This window comes from Colius striatus, chromosome Z (genome assembly GCF_028858725.1).
Source record: "Colius striatus isolate bColStr4 chromosome Z, bColStr4.1.hap1, whole genome shotgun sequence".
Taxonomy (NCBI): domain Eukaryota; kingdom Metazoa; phylum Chordata; class Aves; order Coliiformes; family Coliidae; genus Colius; species Colius striatus.
In genome coordinates, this window is record NC_084790.1 from 59,882,754 (window position 1) to 59,903,404 (window position 20,651).

Here is a 20,651-nt window from a genome sequence, read left to right on the forward strand (position 1 = left end):
ACCAGTGGTGTTCTCCATGGCTCTGTGCTGGGGCCTGCTCTGTTTAACATCTTTATTTATGACCTGGATGAGGGGATTGATTGCACCCTCAGTAAACTTGCTGATGACACCAAGCTGGATGGGTGTGTAGACCTGCTTGAGGGTGGGAAGGCTCTTCAGAGGGACCTGGACAGATTAGAGCCATGGGCTGAGGCCAGTTCTGAAGTTTAAAAGGTTAAATGCCAGATCCTGCACTTGGGCCACAACCCCATGCAATGCTGCAGGCTTGGGGCACAATGGTCAGAAATGTGTCCTGCAGAAAAGAACCTGGGCGTTTTCAGCAACAGATTCCTTAACATGAGCAAGCAGTGTGCTCAGGTGGCCAAGGCCAATGGCATCCTGGCTTAAATCAGAAATAACATGACCAGGGAAGTGACTGTGACCCTGTACTTGACCCTGGCGAGGCCACGTCTCAAATCCTGTGTTCAGTTTTGGTCCCCTCACTACAAGAAAGGCACTGAGGAGTGTGTCCAGAAACTGGCAACGAAGCTGATGAAGGGTCCTCCAAGGAACAGCTGAGGGAGCTCGGGATGGTTAGTTAGATTTTTTCCCAAGTCTGGCCAGAAGCCAAGAGAGTATTTTTGGTCTTGGCAGCTTTTAACTTCATATTTCTCAACCCATGTGTGTTCGCTGGTGGCTGCACAAACTTTGTTACTATTAGCAAGTGCTGTTCTTGGCTGCTAAAAAGTTGCTAGTATCAGATCAAGTGCTATTTTGCAGGTTCTGTCTAGAGGCCAACTATTGTCTGAGGCTAGTTACCCAGGCCACGACATTTGAGAAGCCAGTACTTCTACACTAAGAACCTGCCGGAACCTCATCTTTTACATTCCTGCTTCACCACAAGCTGTATTACCCCTTACTTACATGGCACTGTCATAAATATATATCAACTGTTTGGAAACAAAGTGGCATTACCACTACCGTAAGTCCTAAATTTTCCCCACTTTAGTGTAAAACTAGATTTTTTTCCAGAAAAAAACTAATAATTTTTTTAAAACCCAATTCTCCCCCCCCAAAAAACAGGCAACAAAATCCCATCAGAAACTTTATTCAGAAATATGTGTAACAAAAACAGCCATTTCAGAAGAAGTTTAAAGAAGGGCACAGCCTCTCAAGACATAGAGCTGATCGCAATACTAACCAAAAGTCAGGGGCTAAAACCATTGGGTGTTTCAGAGCTTTTAAGTTTTCTAGGATTTTGCCACCTACTCAACATATGCTACATAGTTCTGTACATAAAGCACAGACTGTACATAGAATGTTACTATGGATGACATGAAATCTGAAGAACCAAAGCAGGCAACTGGTATTCTTACACAAAGGGAATGCAGTCTCCACAAAAAAAAAAACTTTTCCATGTAGGCAATGGTTGGAGAAGATGCTGCAACACCCAACTGAATCACAGTCACACTACTATGGTTCTGCTTCTGCTTTACAAATTCTGTTCTGATGACGGTTCCTCTGTGCCCAGCTTCTCATTCAACTGCTCCTTAACTGGAAGAAAAAGTGTATTAGTTAGCACCCTATAATAATTAATTGTCAGAAATACTGCTCCAAGAGTTTGGCATACATTTAAAAATACACTATGAAATGGTTCCAATTTTGGTACCTGTTACAAAAAAGGTGAAATCATCTGCTAGCAGTAGAGCCAAAGTTTTAAGCAAAAGCTGAATTGCAACAAGCCCTTGCACAAGTATAAATTCCACTACTCTTGAGACTGCCTTGTGTTAAATCCCTAATACTCCATTAAATATCAGCTGTTTTGGTGAGTTTTCTGCATTATCATTGCTGGCCTGTTTTTATTAATGCTTTTCAAAAAACGACCTATATGTAACTAAAGACTGCATATGTGCAATTTAACACTTACTTGTTAAACAAAGCTGACAATTCCATTGGAAAGTGAGGTGAGAGAACAAGCAGGCTGCAATCTAGGCTCTTTCATAATAAAAAGTATATTAACAAAGTATTATAGACCTGAACAACTGACTGAACTCACAGAAGTTCCAACTACCTACAAAACATTTCTAAACGGCCCCGTTCATTCAGAGTAAACATGCCGTTTCGAACTAATTTACTATCCTTTGCTTTTATGTCTCATCTTTCACAAGGAAGAAGCATACAAATATGCTTATGCTTGTCTCCTGTAAGTCTCCTGTACTTCCACAGAAGGGTTCAGCTACTTAGAGCAGCTATTTATGCCAGCCTAACCAGTGGCAGAATGGACAAAATCTTGTTGCTAAAGTTCATGGACACTTACTCATCAACGAAGGCGATGATATTTTGATACATTCTTCCATGCAGAAGAGTTTGACAGGACAGCACAACTCATCTCTTTCTCTTTCTTCCAGTGTAAGACTTGGGCTTAAACTCCAATCTACAGAATCACTTCCATTATGTGTTTGACACGGCATCTCTTCACTTCTAGATACAGTGCTTCTCTGTGCTTTATGTGCATTGAACAGGGACTCTAGATCTAGCAGGTTTGTAATATCTCCCTTATTTTCTGAAACACTGGTTATACATGTGCTGTCTATTACACCAGGCTCCGAGTCTACCGAGCTGTTGAGATCTATACCACCAAGCTCTTCTGGAAGCATCTCATCCCATATCACCGAGCAGCCAGCTTCATCGCAGACAGAATTTAACAACGTAGATATATTCCAGTGCATTGTTCTATTCATTAAGGGACCCTGACAGTGGTCTGAAAGCACATCGCCTGTTCTACTATTGTTTTCTGAATAAGTATCTGAAGTACTCATGCTGCTCTTTATAGGCTGGAAAGTCTCTTCTTGTAGATCTTCTACAGAACCTTTCTTCGAAACACAACATTTCAATTCCTGTGCTTCAGTACTCTCCCTCGCTTTCTCTCCATATGTTTCCAAAACTGGAGATCCAATGATGTGACTTAACCCTGTCTGCTCTTGAGGTTTAAATTCCGCAGAACTTAATTGTGCCTTCCTTTCAAAGTCAAGATCGAAGTCAGGTACAGGAGATGCAGGGACAGAGCATTTAGGGCCTGCCATTTTCTGCACTGTGGGTCTAGCATCCATTAGGCCTTCTGTCATTACCTCAGTTGGGGCCAGCTCTGTGTCTGATGAGCCCTCTGTCTGCATGGCTTCTTTCCACGATTTTCTTATATTAGTAACTAAATGGAACAACCCAAGGTAAAATTTTAGTCCTTTCATACTGTTAATCAGTTTTCCCTCTGTCCCTTCTGTAAAATAAGCAATCCAAGAAGGAATATGTATAGTTGATTTGTACTTATATATTTTTTTTTATTTTTATTCCTCAACACAAAGATGATTCTATATAGAAAAGGAATCTATATTAAATCAAATTTACAGTATTTATATCTTGCAGTATGCCTAATAAGATATAGGCTTGATAGAGTGAGCCACGTGGATAACTTGCAGCTTCACTGAAATACTTTTCGTTCTCTTGTGACATGTACAATGTCAATGGACTAATCCCACTTGCATCAACAAGCATCGTGAAAACAGAGTTTTAGACTTACACAGATGTTCTGGAGTTCGGGGAATTTGTTTCCTTGCTACAAATGGGTTAGTAGAGAGTGATTTAATCAGACCTTCTAATGTCGTTCCTTTCCCTTCATCACTCTGAGGTGACTCAGACATCACTTTTTTTGTGATCTGTAGGATGTAGAGAAGGTAAATCCCGAGAACTCAAAATTATAACTTCTGTATTTGTCACTTGCATCTCAAAATAAATCCTATTCTCAAAATAATGTGAAGAGTTTGGAACCTCCTCACCCTTCACAAAAGGAAAACAAAAGCTGAATTCTGGTTCAGTCTCCCAAGTTCCTTCATTATCACTGAGTTCTGGATCAATCTCCTAAGTTCCTTCATTATCTATGAATCCTTCTTTAAAATAAGAAAATGTGCTCAGAGAGAATATGTTTGAAACACTAGTCAAATCTGCATAACCATGAAATCTATGCAACTTACTTTACAAATCAAGCAGTGATATATTTTACAGTAACTCTTGTGAAGGATTTTCTTAGACAAATCTTAAAATACTTGAAAGAGGAAATACTTAAATTACTGCTTAAAATTCTTAAGCCCCTATTAACAATTTAGCCTGCATAACTTCAGAAATAAAAAAACTGTTGAATTCTTAATATTAGCAGTGGTTCACAGATTAAAGTATGAGAGATGATAAAAATCATACCATGATTCTAATGAAAGTGCTTCACCATGAGTTGCAAGTACAATAACTGTACAAGCTCCATGCTTTCAAGGTGTACTTAATCAGGCAGTCACCCCTAAAACAGTGACCCTGATTACTACCTGGCAGAAAAAAAGGAACTTTTGATGTATGTGGACTACAACAGACACTTTATTATATAATCAGTACTTTGTTCTCTGAACTAAATGACCATTTATTTAAAAAAACCCAAACAAATTAAAAATAACTTTCTAACCTCTTCTACCAGTTCATCTCTGGCTTTCTTATAAGGGTCTTCTTTTTTAATAGGTGACTCTGCCTGGATAGCATGATCAGCTGCATTCTCACACACTTCTGAAGTGGCAGACCCATCCTTTTCATTTTTTAAGATCTCTAGAGGTACAGACTTTTTTTTGCCCTTGGAGGTTTTAATCTGTAAGTTCTAGAGGAATACATAGGAATTATTAGACGTTTTAAACTCACGTGTCAGAAAATAAGCGTGAAGAAACTACTGTACAAATTCTGAACAGCAATGGTCTCAACAGTTTAGTCAATACAAATATTTCTGCCTTAAATTCTAACAAAATACAAAATACTATTACAATCATATTTAAAGTAGGACCTAAGTAGAGGCTAGGACAAGGTGTTACATAGAACTCAGCGGCTCATCTGCAACTACCATGAATGCAATACAGTGAATAATTGCAGAATTTACAACTGTACATCCAATTTGCTTCTAGGCCACATTATTATCCCTAAAGTTCACACACAACTTAAAGAAGCACTGAAGTCTGGCCGCTGCTCAAACCAAACAGACTGTTTCAGCAAGCAGGGAATCAGTTACACACCATATGTGGTACTGGAAGTCAGGTGTGAGCACACCCACTTCCTGCTGTTTTTCCTAAAGCTTAATGAAGTCTCCAACAGTTTTTACAGAACTGACTCAGTGGTGTAAAACTACTACCTTAAAAAAACACCTGAAACAAAAAATCCACAACCCTCGCCCACAGATACTAAGTCCAGGCTTCAATCAATGTAAAAAGCAAGTGTTAAATTTGACAGTTAGGAAATTACAAAGAATAACCTTTTCAACTAACGCGTCTCTCTTGTCACATTCTTTTGACAATTCCGAAGACACTGAACAGATCCTTGGGTGAGTGAAAGAGAGGAAAGAAAAAAAAAGTTAGAAACAAATTACACAAGTAGCATGCAAGTCTTCATAGACAGCCACTACACACTGTGTGCCCCGTATCTGTCCGTTACGATTTCCCTCAATTCGTCCCGGTCATCAGAAGGCAATTTTACTATAGGGAGAACATGTGACAATTAGAGCAGATTAAGCCCTAGTTGTGTACCAGTCTCCCAAAATTAATAAATTATGAAACTTTTCCCTTGATTACCCAACAGAAGAAGAGACACTGTTATACCTGTTGTAAACAAGTCTTCTTTATTCTGCAATTGAAGATAACTGGAAAAACTTCTGCAGATTTGATAATGCCCTTTGCCCTAGATATTTTTCCTTCTTGGCATCTACAGGTCTGTTCCTATATGAATTTACTGATACTGAACAATTACCTGGCTAACAAAAATGTCATACTTCCGAGGAGCATAGTGCTAACTACATAGCTCTCTAAAATGTAAAATTCCTCGCTTCTTAGGAAGAAGACATCTTAAAATGTTAATAATTGCTACTATCTGTATTTAGAATCGGAAACTGATCCATGCTGTATGAAGTCACTAAGAGAAATCCAGGCTTTCGTGTTTAACCATTTGGACAACTTTTGAGGCTTATATGCAACTACTTCTACTGATGTTTAAGAAACCAATAGGCATACTTTGTTAACTCTCTCTCTTCTAACAGGCAACTCTCAGGTATCTGTAGGAGTTGCATCATGAAACATAGCATTATTTAAAAGGTCATGAAACCTTCCCGGACCAACAGATCATAAGTCCTTAGAATACCATTGTTTTGTGTTCTTTTCTGGAACTTAAGGAAGAGAAGTTACAGAACAAAGTCATTTTAGAAGACCCAACAAGGATTTTGTTGTGAGAAGGTTTAGCACAGTAAATCTGTCGGGGAGTCTGGGGTTTTTGTTTTGTACCTTACAATTTGTAATGGTTTTGTCTGGGTCAGGTTTCTGGAGGGTGGGGGAGGGGCCTAGAGGGGTGTCTTCTTTAAACAAAGAGCTGCCAGAAGCTTCTCCTGGAGCTGACATGGCTAAGGGCAGTCAATTCTAAGATAGGCCCCGCAGCTGACCCAGGCCTGGTCAATTAGTGACAGAGGTAATGCCTCTGTGATTAACATATTTGAGAAGGAGAAGAAGTGGATGCACAGTTGCTAAACTGCAGCAGCAACAGGGAGTTAGAATGTGAAAACATGTCTGCAGACATGTCAGTGGAGAAGGAGAGGGAGGAGAGTGCTTAAGCCCTGAAAGAAAGACTCCCCTGTGACCTGTGGTGCAGCCCATGATGAGGCAGCTGTGCCCCTGCAGTCTGTGGAGGCCATCAGAAAGCAGAGATCCACTCACAGCCCGTGGAGGACCCCATGCTGGAGCGGGTGGATGCCTGAAAGGGGTTGTGCCACCCTGGAGCAAGGTCCTGGCAGGACCTGGGACCCTGTGGGGACAGAGGAGCCCATGCCAGAGCAGGTTTGCTGTCAGGACTTGTGACCATGTGAGGGACTCAGGCTGGAGCAGTTGGTACCTGAAGGACTGTTCTCCCAGTGGGTGACCCAAATTGGGGCAGGGTGGGAGGAGCTGCCCCCATGGGAGGCCTCATGTCAGAGCAGTTCATGAGGAACTGTAGCCCATGGGAAGGACCCATGCTGGAGAAGTTTGTGAGGGACTGTCTCCCATGGGGAGGGACCTGACAGTGTAGGAGTGGGAAGAGGCCTCCCCCTGAGAAAAAGCAGTGGCAAAGTCCATCTGTAGTGAACTGACCACAACCCTCATCCTCTAACCCCTGTGATGCTGGGTGGCAGGGGAAGGAAGGAGAGTCCTGAGAAGAAAGAGGGGTGGGGAGAGGTGTTTTACGATTTGGCTTTAGTTCTCATTTCCCTGCTCTGTTCTGATTGTTCATTAATAAAGCAAACCATTTCTCCCAAGTTGAGTCTGTTTTGCCCATGATCCTAATGGCTGTCCTTATCTCAACTCACAAACCTCTCATTATATTTCTCTCTCCCCGTCTAGTTTAGGAAGGGAAGTGATACTATGACTTAGTGGGCACCTGGCACCCAGCCAGGGCTAAAACTTCCACATAAGTATATAAACTAATGGGAAAACTGGCCAGAGGCCATTACTCAGGAAATAGTTCCCAATATCAGCTGGCAGGTGCTCAATAATTGCATAGTATATAATCTGTTTTCTATATTCTAATTCTTTTATCATCATCATTACTATTATTATTTCTATTTCCTCTATTCTATTAAAATGCCTTTATCTCCACCAACGAATTTTACTTTTCAGTCCCTGATTCTCTCTCCCATGCTGGTGCAGAGGGAAGTGAACAAATGGCTCTGTGATTTTTAGCTGCCTGTTGGGCTAAACCCTAACCATAGTTAAGAAGTGATATAAAAAACCTTGCTATTTGGCTGCTGCACATCCTATCCAGCCTCAACTAGTTAGTTAATCAGTCACCAGCTGAAAAAAGCAGCAGCTGTTTTAGGACAGCTTGCTAAATCAGGTGGATATAACACGTAACGAGCAGGTTACTGAAATATTCCACTAAGCATTAAGAGATGCAACACATTCAACTCCAAGAAGTAAATTCCTAGGGTTTTTTCCCATTGTTTTCTAAACAATTTCTCATTATTATCGTACCATTTTGGTGGTGTACTTGACTTATCCATCATAGTTTCCAACGCTGCCTCATCTTTCTCACAAGATTCTTCATGAATAGAGTAAAAAACATCTGTAATAGCAAATCAAGAGTTTTATTATTGCTTCCACTTTTTTACTTCAAGCTTCCCAGATGACACAAGTGATTCAGACCACTTCTGTATTCACAACGCTGCAAAATGTAAGACAACTGTGGAAAGGACTTATTCAGAACCAGATTACCAAAGATCCTTGTAAACACAAGCAGTGAGTCTTTTCAACTACAAGTAACTTCTAACAAGGCAGGGGGCAAGGACTGGGGAGAGGAAAAGAAGTTTCTGCTGGTCACTCACCTGGACATGATTTTAAACTTTCAAAAAAGACACTATCATCTTCTGCAGGATTAAAATCATCAAGTGGCAAAGAACTTAACAAATCCCATTCCTTTCAAAAGAAAACAAAAGTTACACAAACAAGGCTGAATAAATAAGCATATCAACAGCAATAAATGATTACTTGCAAAAGCTTTCTGCAAACCAGCTATCAGACTCAACATTAAACTTTTCCTTTCTGCTGGGTAGCTAGGTAAGGGTATAACCTCAGATCTCTCTATCAATGTGTCAGAATGGAAATTATTGTTCATTCACCAAGTAGAAGACTTGAAAAGGGAAAACCAGAATATAGACGATGTTGAGTCTGAAGGCACAAGAAATCTCAGTTCCACAGAGGAAGGGACATGGACAAACACAAAACCAGTCAGATCACTCTTATGATGATATATTGTCTTGACAAGAGGGTTCTATCTCAAGTGAAGACAGCAGCTGTTATTAAGTCAAAATTATTTTCTTTAAGAAAGACTACTTCATAAAGCAATTTCTGATATATTGAGCTACCTGCTTCACCAACCTTACATAAAAAGCTTACATGTTGTAATAGAATACAGCAGCTTAGACGTACATCCACTTTCACCCTTTCTCTTCCCCACAATCAGATAAACTCAGTGCTACTCACCAGATCCAGATCTGAGACTAAAATAAAAGGACGGTGGCCAAGAATGGTTTCCCACTTGACTTCCCATTTCTCACGTTCTCTAGAAATAGATTCACGCAGTGACACAATATGCCGTTCCATTTGTAGCCTGTAACACATGAACATGGAAAAAGAATGTAATACAACTGTTGATGGAGATAACAATTCTGCTTAAGGATGGAGAGTATTTTAAGCTCTCATTCTGCAAAATCTTTCATGTGAATCAACTTACAAATTTGTGTATGCACTTAGAAACAACTAACTCACAGCCTAAAAACCAGCTGCTAGGTAGTCTTCATGTTTCTTACAACAGAATTGGAAGAAATGCATGAAAATACATACATGCAATGAGATACACTTAAACTTTCCATAAGCCAGTTTCAGATAAAAGTTTAAAAATCACAGAACTGATTAACAAGGAAAAAAAAACCCAACGTATCAGCTGGTAAAAAATGTCCCAAGGAACAAAGAATAAAATATTAATAAGCTGAAGTTACCTGGAGAAGAATATATTACCCATAGAACTTTTAACAGAAATATCAGCTTCCCAGAGGCAAAGGAAAGGCATGGAATCAACATGTTCTTACTATAAATTATAATATTTTAGAAAAGACTCCAAGATAGGAAGATGTGATCTTTAGACTAAAGAACAAGGAATGAGAGAAAATTTCCAGAAAATTACCTCTTTGCTGTCAAATCCTTTAGTACCTTATTGAGGAGTGTAACCTTATTCTCAGTGTTCTGAAGTTGATTTAATTCAAACTCAATATGTTCATCTCTCAATCCCCTCAAGGCTTCATTTAGTAACTGGATGACTGTTAGGAAATTCAGTTTTTCAGCTTCATAAATATTTCCTGTACAATGCTTCAAGAACAGCAAGAAAAAACAAAATAAATGGAGAAAATAGAGAATGGCATCCATATCAGAAAGTTGTCTTCTGTAGTCACAGTGGGGATACAAAGTTCCACTATCTATTTTAATTCAGTTCCTGATTGTTTTCATTTTTCAAAAAACATACTCTAGATTTCAGCCCCAGGTTCGTTTTCTAGAATCAGCAAACCAATGAAGTTAATGAACTTAAAAAGTTAGTGGTTGAAGCATAACAAATACAAAACAATTGCATAACTATAACAAGCTTTTACACATGAATTAGACATATTTTATCCATCCTTGAGCAATCACCTTAAATCACCTGTGAAGTACATCTTTTTTTTCACCCCAGGTATTTAATTACACTCCTTAGGACTAAAAAAAAAAATATAATTAAGCAAGAGGGACTAAAACTACTTACTTGGTGTATATCACTGTCAACTCTGTGAGCCAAAAGCCGTGGAATACTGAAAACAATGTTAGTTCCATCCAAAATGTGCTGCTTATTGCAGCTTTTAAGTGTATCAAGTTCAGAATTTACAATTTCCTTTTCTTTTTTCAGAGATTCAAGCATTTCTGTTACAAGTGGCCACATGCTGCGGACCTTAATAAGCAAGAAGGACAAAAATGCCACATTAAAATATTTAACGCAATACCTATAATGACAGAGTATTAAAACAGCAGAGGAAGGGGTTGGCCTAATCACAGGTAATAGAGTGGAAATAACAGTATCCAAGAGTTGCAGAAGTGTAAGAAGAAATAACAGTACACTGCCACATGAGGAAAAAAAAATGCTCACCTTTTGAATTCTCTCAATTTTGTCATTTTTGGTTTGGTCATTTTGTTTCATCCTGTTTGCACATGTAAAACAAAAGTTCAAGTGGAATACAAGGAAACTATAGTTCATATTTCATAAAATCTACTAAGAAATTGGGTTTGTATATGCTAATTTAGTTATAATGAAAACCACTTACTTGCAAGACTGTGTCTCCAGGATTCTGTATTCAGACTGCATCTTGTTTATTTTATCAATTAAAATCCTAGGGAAAAAAAAAAATAACAGTTACCACAGATATTTTAAAAATCCACCTGGCTCTGAGCACTACATGGAAGAGGGCAGCTATAATCTCTTGGCCACCTGTTCCAGTATCTCACTACCTTCTGCTACTCATGTCAAGAAGTCTTGAGTGTTTCCAGCAAGGGAAATGGCTCTTTATTCCAGTATATCTACCTTTCCTCACAGTTTGGCATAATTTGCAAATTAAGTGAGTTTCCATTCAATCCTGCCATCCACATCCCTTACAAACGCAAGAATTAGTACAAGACCCAGTATCAACCCCAGAGGAACACCACTAACAATCAGCTACCAGATCAGCCTTTGGGCTCACTCCTTTAGCTAGTCTTTTATCATTCCAAAAACTACACAGCAGTTCTGAAATAATGCCAGGGAAGTATCTCTGCACCCTTGGATGCAATCCATCAGGTAGTAAAGGTTTGTGTACATCCAGTCTGCACACGTGAACCATTGTTTTGCACTCCTCTGCTGTCAGTGGTTTGTTGCTTCTTTCATCATGGCTTCTTGGCACAGAGACAGGGCTACTGACCTTACTCATGAAGACTGAGGCAAAGGTAGCATTGAGTATTTCAGCCTGTGACACACGCAACTTAACTTACTATTTCATTCAGAATCAAATCTAAATTCTCCATATACTTCCACCTCCTAATATATCTTTGGAAGCCTTTTTTGTCAGGCTCTTACTAGGCTCTTCATGCTTAATCTGAACTTTGGCCTTCGTAACTACATCACTGCACGTCTCAAATATTTCTATATTTATGTCCGGGAGTCAGTTCCTTCTTCCATATTCCATACACTGCTCCTTTCATTTCTAAGCTCTATCACTAGTCTACTGTTTTAACCAGATTGGTTAAAAGATTGCATCTTTTTGAACTTAAGGGGACAGACTACACTTCACATTCAGCATGGATCCCTGAAAACATCCTAGCACACCTGAGTCCTTCTGCTTCCCACGAGGTATCTCCCTAGCAGTTCCACGAGGAAGTGGAAATCCACTTTTTAAAGTCTAATATCAGTATTCTTCCACTTTCTTCCTCATGTTCCTTAGGATCTTAGGTTCTGTATTTTTTGCTGCAGTGACCATAAAACTTCCATTGGCAGTTATATCTGCGGAAAAGCTTCTATTACTTGTAAGCAGTGAATTCAAGACAGCATCATTCGCACTTAGCACACCTAGTGATTGCATTACAAAACAATCTTCAATGCACTCCAGTTTTTCAGATTGCTAATGCATCACTGTACAGCTTTCACACCAAATACCAGGGTAAGCTTCAGTCCTCTACAGGAATCAAAGCCTTCAGGTCTGATATATGTTTGATTCATCTGAAGGCAGCTTCATACACTCTCCCTTGCACAGAGGAAGAGAAGTATAGAAGACACCACTGAGGCCCCTCTTAACACTAAACCCTCTGATCTTGACCCAAAGGCATGAAACAGATCCATGTTCTTGTATGGAGCTATGCAATACACACTGAAACTACTCCATCCACGATACTGCTTCAGTCTTAAAAACTATTCCACCCAAATTCTGTAAGTGCCACTGAAATATAACCCTATATCTGCACACAAAGCTCCAGTTATTCTGAGTTCCTCCAACTGCTTTCTATACCAAAGAAGAAAGAACAGTATAATTTTGGTGAAATAATTAAGGCTGAAATAACTGAGAAGCCAACAATGAGGGGTGTGCTGCTGGACCTTGTGCTAACAAATAAAGAAGGTCTGACTGGGGATACGAAGGTTGAGGGCAGCTTTTGCTGCAGGACCATGAGATGGTGGAGTTCAAGATTCTGTGTGGAAGCAGCAGGGCATCAAGCAGGGTTGGGACCCTGGACTTCAAAAAAGCTGACTTTGGCCTCTTCAAAGACCTGCTTGGAAGAATCTCACAGGATAGGACTCTAGACAGTTGGAGTGCCCAAGAAAGCTGGTCAATCTTCAAGCGCCACTTGCTTCCAAGCCCAAGGTCAATGTACTCGCATGAGTCAAAAATCAGGTAAAGCACATAAAAAGCCTGTGTGGATGAACATGGAACATCTGGAGCAACTCAAGGGGAAGAAAGAAGCCTATGGAATGTAGAAAAAAGGCCTGGTCACTTAGAAAGACTGTAGAAATATTGCCAGAGCACATAAGGATGAAACCAGGAAGGCTAAAGCCCTTCTGGAATTAAACTTGGCAAGAGAAGTAAAGGAAAACAAGAAGGGCTTCTTTAAGGACATCAGCAGCAAAAAGATCAGGGAGAATGTGAGCCCACAGCTGAACGAGGAGTGTGCAGCAGAGCTCCCAGGTACCTCCCTGCAGACCTGCTTTCCATCAGGTCACCCCCAACCTGTTCCTGGTACGTGGGGCTGTTACTCCCCAGGTACAGAACTCTGCCCTTGCAGAGCTGGGCAAGATTTGTCTGAATGGCAGCACAGCCTTCTGGGGAACCAGACAGTCCTTCCAATTTGGTCTTATCAGTGAACTTGCTGAGGGTACACTGTCCCCTCATCCAGGTCGTTGATGAAGATGTTGAACAAGACTGGCCCCAGAACCAATCCCTGTGGAACTCCACTGGCCACAGGCCTCCAACTTGACTCTGTGCCACTGATCACCATCCTCTCAGTTCTGTCATTCAGCCCGCTCTCGATCCGCAGCACCGTCCACTCATCCAAGCTGTTCTGGTTTAGCAAGGAGCAGCTTTTGGCTTAGTAACAGGGGGAGCGGGTTGCAGTGAAGACCCGGTAAAGAGTTTGCAGACTCTCCCCCGGCTCCTGGGTTCACATCCACCTCCGGCCTGGCTGGGCCAATCTGGCGCCTCTGCCATCACTATTTAGGGGACGGGAATTTGAAGTGCTGGCAGGAGGTGTAAGAGTGATACAAGATGGAGGCGACCACGCGGACCCTTCAGCCAGAGAAGGAGGAAGGAAGGAGAAGCAGTAGACCAGAGACTCCTTTGCAAGCCGTAGCTGGAATGCAAGCTGTGCCCCTGCAACCTATGGAGATCCATGGCAGGACCGAGAGTTACCAGCAGCTCCATGTGAGTGAGCCCGGACGGGCAAGGGACTGTGTGGGGAGACGGCCATGGCCCAGGCCGTGCTGGAGAGCCTGTGTGCCGCAGAGCAGCCCCACACGAGAGGCAGAGAGGAGCTGCAGCCTTTGGGATAAGTGCGTGTCGGAGCAGCCCGTGCAGGGCTGCCATGCGTGTGAGTTACCCCACGGACTTGCAGGGAGGATGAGTGCAGAGCCCACCTGTCCTGAGGAGGGACAAATGGCAGAAGCTATCAGGAATAGACTGACTGAAACGCCCACTCCCTGCCCCCCCAAACCGTTCAGGGGGGAGGACGTGAAAATACCGGGATCGGGGCTCTGAGCTGAGGAAGAGAGGAGGTGTGGCAAGAAGGTGTTCTTAAAAAGGCTGGTCGGACTCTTCATTGTTGTATTACTCTGTGTTGTTTTATTTTGGTTACGTTTGGGGTTTTACTTCCCTTGGGGTTTTCTTTTGGGGTTTTCTCTTCCCTTGAAGCACAGATAAACTGCTCTGAGAAAGAAGTGATAAGACAGAAGAACTGAAGCATAAAAACAGGATGAGAGCATACCAAAGAAACAGCAAGAGCAGCACATGCTAAGTATAGAGTGATCAATCATTATGTTAGCATAGACACATGCTTTGAGATTGTTACCCAATTAACATAGAATAAACTGTGCATGATTGAAGGGGGGGTGGGGAATAAGGGTATATTAGAGGGAAGCTTTGTCAATAAAGGATCTGCAGCACCATGAACTGCACCCATCTCTGTAAGTGATTCTCAGCCGCTATGACAAAGTTAGATGGCGTCCACTGTTCTCCTCTCATTTAGCCAGCCAGTTGCACCTTGACAGAAGGCTATCAGGTTGGTCAAACAGGATTTCCCCTGGGTGAATCCATGCTGACTCCCCCTAAGAACCATCTTTTCCTTCATATGTTCAGTGATAACATTCAGGATGAGCTGTTCCATCACCTTTCCAGAGACAGAGGTGAGGCTGACTGGCTTGCAGTTTCCTGGGTCATCCTTCCTGCCCTTTTTGAAGACTGGAATGACACTGGCCTTTCTCCAATCCTCAGGCACTTCAATTGTGCTCCACAATTGTTCAAAAATCATGGACAGTGGCTTAGCAATAACATCAGCCAGTGCCCTCAACACTCGTGGGTACAATCTCATCAAGACCCATGGATTTATGGGTGAAGAAGGTGAAGGGGGGAAAAAATGGGGAGCTCAACAGAAGTCACAATACAGATGAAGGAGGCTGATGCAGTATCCTCAAATCATTTTAGAAAACACATACAGGAAGGCCAGCTTTCATGAAAAGACTCAATTTCTTTAAACGCATTACTTACAATGCTTTTCTGTCATATTCTTGAACAATAAAGTCTTGTCTTTGAAAAGTCCTTAGAAGTTTCTTGTATGCGACTCGACATCTTGCATTTGCCATGGACACATCCTGAGGTCTGAACCTAATAACTTCAGCGAAAGGTGTATCAGTGCCTAGATGAAAGTTAACATTTGGATTACATCTTTCCCTTTTAGCAAACAGACAACTTCCTAATCTACCTAGTTTGAACTGAAAGAATCGCAAATAAAGACAGTCATTTTACCTGGACCAACACTGTCCTCACTTGCCAATTCTTTCTGTTCTATAATGTCCCAAGTTTGGCAAGGATGGGGTTAAGTTTCCCCAGATGTCTCAAGGGGCCATGGCCAGGCGGTGACATCATGCTCAGTACATAACCTGGCAGCTGCTCCTAGAGCAGAAACTGCAAATCACAGTTTCTCTGTTGGGCTGAGCATCAGGCTGCACGTGGTGAGCAGTTACAACAGGCATCACTCGTTCTCTGTATCCTTTGGATGTCACTATAACTCCTTATTCTCTGTGTTTTTCTATTAAATTGTGCTTATCTCAACCCACAAAGCTCTACAATTTCCTCTTGATTTTCCTCCCCATCCTGCTGAGGTGGGAATGAGTAACTCTGTGGTTTAGTTTTTGTCAGCCAGGGCTAAACCACCACATATACACTTTCATTCCTGCAATCTTACCCCTTTTCCCCACCTTTAGGTCACTAAAACATGAGATGCTTAGAACAAAAAGTTGTGAATGCCTCAAGCTGTGGGAAAGATTACAGCATAGTGATCCAATACTTTTGGACCAAAACATTGCTTGTGTTGTTAATTATGCACAGCAATATGCAGATAAACATTGAAAAACAATCTGCATTGTTCTATAAGTGGTAGCTCTATGCAAGTGCACAGAACCCTGGGAAAGATTCTTAACTGAGCAGACAACTTCAAACTATGTAAAGCTCTTGGCATACATAAAATACTTCACAGATTCACTGTCAAACATGACAAAGCACTATTATTGTTGCGTTACAACTTACCTCTGGAGATCATTTTTATGTCTTCAACCAGTGTATGTCTCACAAAGGCATACATTAACTGAATAAATTTAGGACCACCAGGAGACATCAATGCAGAAGGCACAACTTGTGGGAAAAGTGTTTGGTGTTCATTCTAGAAAAGTTTAATTGGTTTAGAGCATAAAACTAAGAAACAAAGCCTGAATAACAGCCATTGAACATTTATCTGAGTACCAAAACACTGCAGCCTCCTTGCTAGCAAGCCTAATGCAAAACTAAACTACTTTGTCACCACAGTGCATATCCACTCTAGTCAGCAGAAGAGATTACAACTCTTCAGATATCGCCCACACCAGAACGCTAGTTCTGGACACAAAACATAGTTTCCACATAAAGACTGAAATCAGTCTTGAGTAAACATTAGAAACGTCTGCCCTCCTCACTCCTAACTAGTAATTCCTATCTTTGAAAAAACATGTTTTCTTTCATATTTTCTACCATGATCAGTGTACTTTGCTCTGTTTTTATCTTGCTCAAATATTGCATTGTTAGCTTTTATCTTGTCCATTAATAACAATTACAAGTGTTCCAGTATTTCTAGAACTATCATTAAAACAAAGGCAGGACAAGTAGATAACATAATCAATAATACCTGAAGCAATCAGTCTTGGTTTGTCTCTTCTCCTTTAGAAAGTTCACCTTAAACTTTCGTTCCTTTCCCCTCATACAAGGAAGAACTAATGTCATAAAAAAATTTTCGTACATCTGAAATAATTTTCACAATAACAAACACGTTCCCAGGCAGCTTAAAGAGACAAATCTCACATTGAAGAGAATAATTCTCATCAATAGCTGAGGAATCCTCTACACTTCTATTTCATCAAACACCATTACCCAGAAGCAAGCCACAGCTATTTTAAGACCCCAGATTAGGTCTGTCATCTAAACTCCACCATTCTTTTACTCAAACAAGTCTATGATAAACTATGTGAAATAAGACACAGATAAAACTGCATTATTTGGTAAAATACCCTTATTTAAAACTTATTTAGAAGTATCACATGCTCTCAGAAAATAAAATGAGGTCAGAGAAACCAGAAGAACATCGATTTTTGCTCTTCATATTACTCACTGAAAGGTGGTTTAGCCATTTACTGCACTGACTCCTAAATTCATGACTTGAGACACTTCCAAACGTACAGTTCCTTGCAGTTTAGATGGGGGGGGGAGGAAAAAAAAAAAAAAAAGGTCATTTCAAAACACATTCAAGCATTCAGTTACCTAATTAATTATTCTAAGAACCTGACCAAGACAAATACTTCTTAGTTATACCTTCTGGAGAAGCCAGAAAATGTGTGGATACAGCCTAGACCAAGTATAGCTAAATGTCTGTTAAACTACAAGGTTCTCTTGCCATAACAAGTTAATCACAGACTATTTCACAGACAGATTTGTCTGCAGTTCTTTTTGACTCAGGAATTTTCATATCACAAGTCTTCCTCCAGCCATTTCTTTAACATGCAACCCAAAACAACTATATGAGGGAAAACATTAAGGAAGACGAGTTTCTTGTCATATTGAAAATCCTGGCATTAATTCATAACCAGGAAATGTTTCCTCACTATCTGGTCAGTGAAATGAACGCGAAAGACAGATTACTTTGCAGCTATGAAACACACCCAGTTAAAAATACTACCAGAAACAACTTCAAACGGAGGTAAGGTTTCTGAGACATTACCAGGTTGTGATCAAAAGAAAATTCTCAGACTGTATGTTCCTTTTCCACACCATTCACCAAGAGAACCCTTCTTTTCCTTCCTCCCCAGCAACTGCATAAATGACGTTCTTGATTGTGTGTGCAGCAGTAACTCATACATACTTACCTGAAAACTTCTGCTGCATGAGAGGGATCCAGCTTGGTAAACAAGAAGAGCGCAACATAAAAAAATGCACCACTGTTTGGGAAGTCAAACATGTTCCTAGTGACAGAAAAATGGATAAGGATGTCTTTACAAATAAAGAGGTGAACAAGGTAGCTTAGCAGGCCTATTTGGGCTTTGAAATGAGGTGGTTTAGCAGGTCTCACACGGGCCTTGCAGAACCATACAATGATGGGAAATGGCATAAATTTCCAAAACAATATCATGTGGCTGCCCAGTTTGAAGGCCTATTCATCAACTGGGGCCAGATGAGACAAACAGTAACAAAGTAGATTCTTTTGCTGCTCTTGAAGTTAGGTTGAGTTGAATACACATGCCTAATAGGTCGATACATACTAACTTCTCCACTTAGGCAGCATAAAGTTGGAGTCAATGACACATACAATGTACGACTGAGGTGGGGGGGAGGTATATATTAGAGCAAACACGTAATAAGCGGATCGGGAAACCTATAGCTCAGCCAATGGGGGAAAAAAGAGGGTCTCAGGTAGCAGGGAAGTTGGGATAAAAAGAGGCTGATAAAAAGCAAGCTCAGAGACTCCGCTGGGGAATGCCTCGGTGGACTCTCCCTTTGGTTTAATGAAGTTTTGAAGACTCAGAGCTCTGTCTGTGTTGTAAACACGGATCTCTGATCACGATTTTCCAAACATTAGTATGTCTAATGAACACCGCATTTTAATTGATTGCTTCACATTACAAATCACTTTCTATTAAAACACTACAAGTTACATATAGCGAACGTTTTATTTTCTGCACAGTTAAAAAACATACATCCTTCAGCCTATGTAACAAAGTCGAAATCACTCGGGTTAGACTCGTCTCTCAAACAAGTCTTCACGCTATGAGGTACCAGGGCAATCCTCTCCCTTTCTCCATATGCCTGTGCAGGATGCATCAATCGAGAGAGCAAGAGCCATTACTGTTTTTAAGTTTCATCACTTCAGACACAGCTAACAGAGATCGCTAGAGAAACTCAGAGGCATTCCTCCGTGCTATGCACCGCCAGGGGCCTCAGTCCCCTCGGCGGCCATGACAAGATTCTCCTCCTTCGCCCGCGGTGGGCGCTCCCGAGGGAAACCCGGAGCCCTGCTCCGGGGTCGGCGGCCACAAAACACGCCCCCTCCCCAATTTCCTTCTCCACCCTCTTTGCCCAGCTCTTCCTCGCACTTACTTTCCGAGCAGCGAGATGCCGTCACCGCAGTTCGTGTCGAAGCCCAAGGCCAGCAAGTACAGCCAGAGATGGCAGCTCTTCCACTTTTCCGTCAAAGTGTTGAGCAGCTGGTGGCATGAGTGACAGCCGACCGGCGACCTCGACGGCATCAACATTTTCCCGCGCGAGACAGCCAGCAGCTCCGGCGCGCGCCCACCTACAACCGGCCCCGGCACCGCGAGACTGCTCGCCGGCCCAACAGGCACCGCGAGACGAGATGGGGCGGCGCGCTGCCTCACGGGAGCTGTAGTCCAGGAGGCCTCGCGCCTGCGCGCTGAGGGGGACGGCGCGCGCGGCCCGCGCAAAGGCCGTCCGCCGCGCCGAGGGAGGGGCCGCAGGGGCGGGGCGGGTGGTGTGCTGTGCTCGAAACGCGGCTGGAGGGGGTCCCGCGCAGCGCAACGGACGGTAAAGGGCGTCGCGGTACGTGCAGGCGGCCTTCAGAGGGTCCTTCCGATCTCGTCTATGGTGCTGCCGCACGACAGAATTTAACGGGGAAAACAAGTAAAACTCGCAGCGACAGCAGGCTGTGCGGTTCACACTTTTATTCCAAGGCATTTCAGTGACAAGACTTCGAACTTTTCACAACAGCCAAGTGTTGCATGACGAGGAGCTGAGGTGCCAACTCATAGCTAGACTGCCTGTCCGCCGAGCCGCATCGCCGTGGCTGTACGAAAGCAGCACCGTGCGACATATCCGGGCTTGCTGCGGCCGCCACGGGGAGGGACGGCGACGAGATCCCTGAGGCAGGAGTTCGGCCCGATCCTCGGAAAGAAATGCAACAAGCCTGCCTGCAGCCCGCTTCCCTCTCACCCTGACACCTGCAGAAGCCGCTGTACTCAAGTAAATGCAGATTCGATGTTCCTTACCAAATATTGGGATTGCGTTTTAACGTAAAAAGAGCATCACTGTCACCCGAAGTACCCCTACTTCAATTCTCTTCCTTTTTTTGGTAATTTTCCTTTGTCACACATCTGTTCGTATCTCTTTGCCCTCCCCTTTCCCTCACTTTCTACAATCCCCCTTTATTTTAACTTTCATCCCTGGAAAGCTTTGATTTTCAAGCATTTACCCTCTTCTAGTCTCAGGCCTCACATCTAATAGCATCAGAGTGGCCAAAAGC

The 20,651-nt window shown here is 42.1% G+C and overlaps 1 protein-coding gene and 1 non-coding gene across 4 annotated transcripts; both read right to left on the bottom strand.

Moving 5' to 3' along the window:
* Positions 1-1,071: 1,071 nt before the first annotated feature.
* On the bottom strand, positions 1,072-19,726 carry HAUS6 (HAUS augmin like complex subunit 6). 3 transcript variants are annotated; one of them, XM_062018677.1, is made up of 17 exons: positions 19,493-19,726; positions 18,265-18,360; positions 17,514-17,586; positions 16,403-16,535; positions 15,365-15,512; positions 10,913-10,978; positions 10,738-10,789; positions 10,360-10,542; positions 9,751-9,932; positions 9,051-9,177; positions 8,393-8,483; positions 8,043-8,133; positions 5,309-5,372; positions 4,481-4,666; positions 3,554-3,689; positions 2,297-3,184; positions 1,072-1,533 (listed from the first exon to the last, which is right to left on the bottom strand). In XM_062018677.1, the coding sequence occupies exons 1-17, from the start codon at positions 19,645-19,647 to the stop codon at positions 1,472-1,474; spliced, it is 2,733 nt and encodes a 910-aa protein (XP_061874661.1). In that variant the 5' UTR covers positions 19,648-19,726; the 3' UTR covers positions 1,072-1,471. The 3 variants fall into 3 exon arrangements, with proteins under 3 accessions (XP_061874661.1, XP_061874662.1, XP_061874663.1); XM_062018678.1 differs by lacking the exon at positions 4,481-4,666; XM_062018679.1 differs by lacking the exons at positions 1,072-1,533; positions 2,297-3,184; positions 3,554-3,689 and adding an exon at positions 3,696-4,346.
* On the bottom strand, positions 5,460-5,589 carry LOC133628980 (small Cajal body-specific RNA 8). The gene has a single exon (XR_009820940.1). It is a non-coding gene; the product is annotated as a small Cajal body-specific RNA 8 (non-coding RNA).
* Positions 19,727-20,651: the final 925 nt, after the last annotated feature.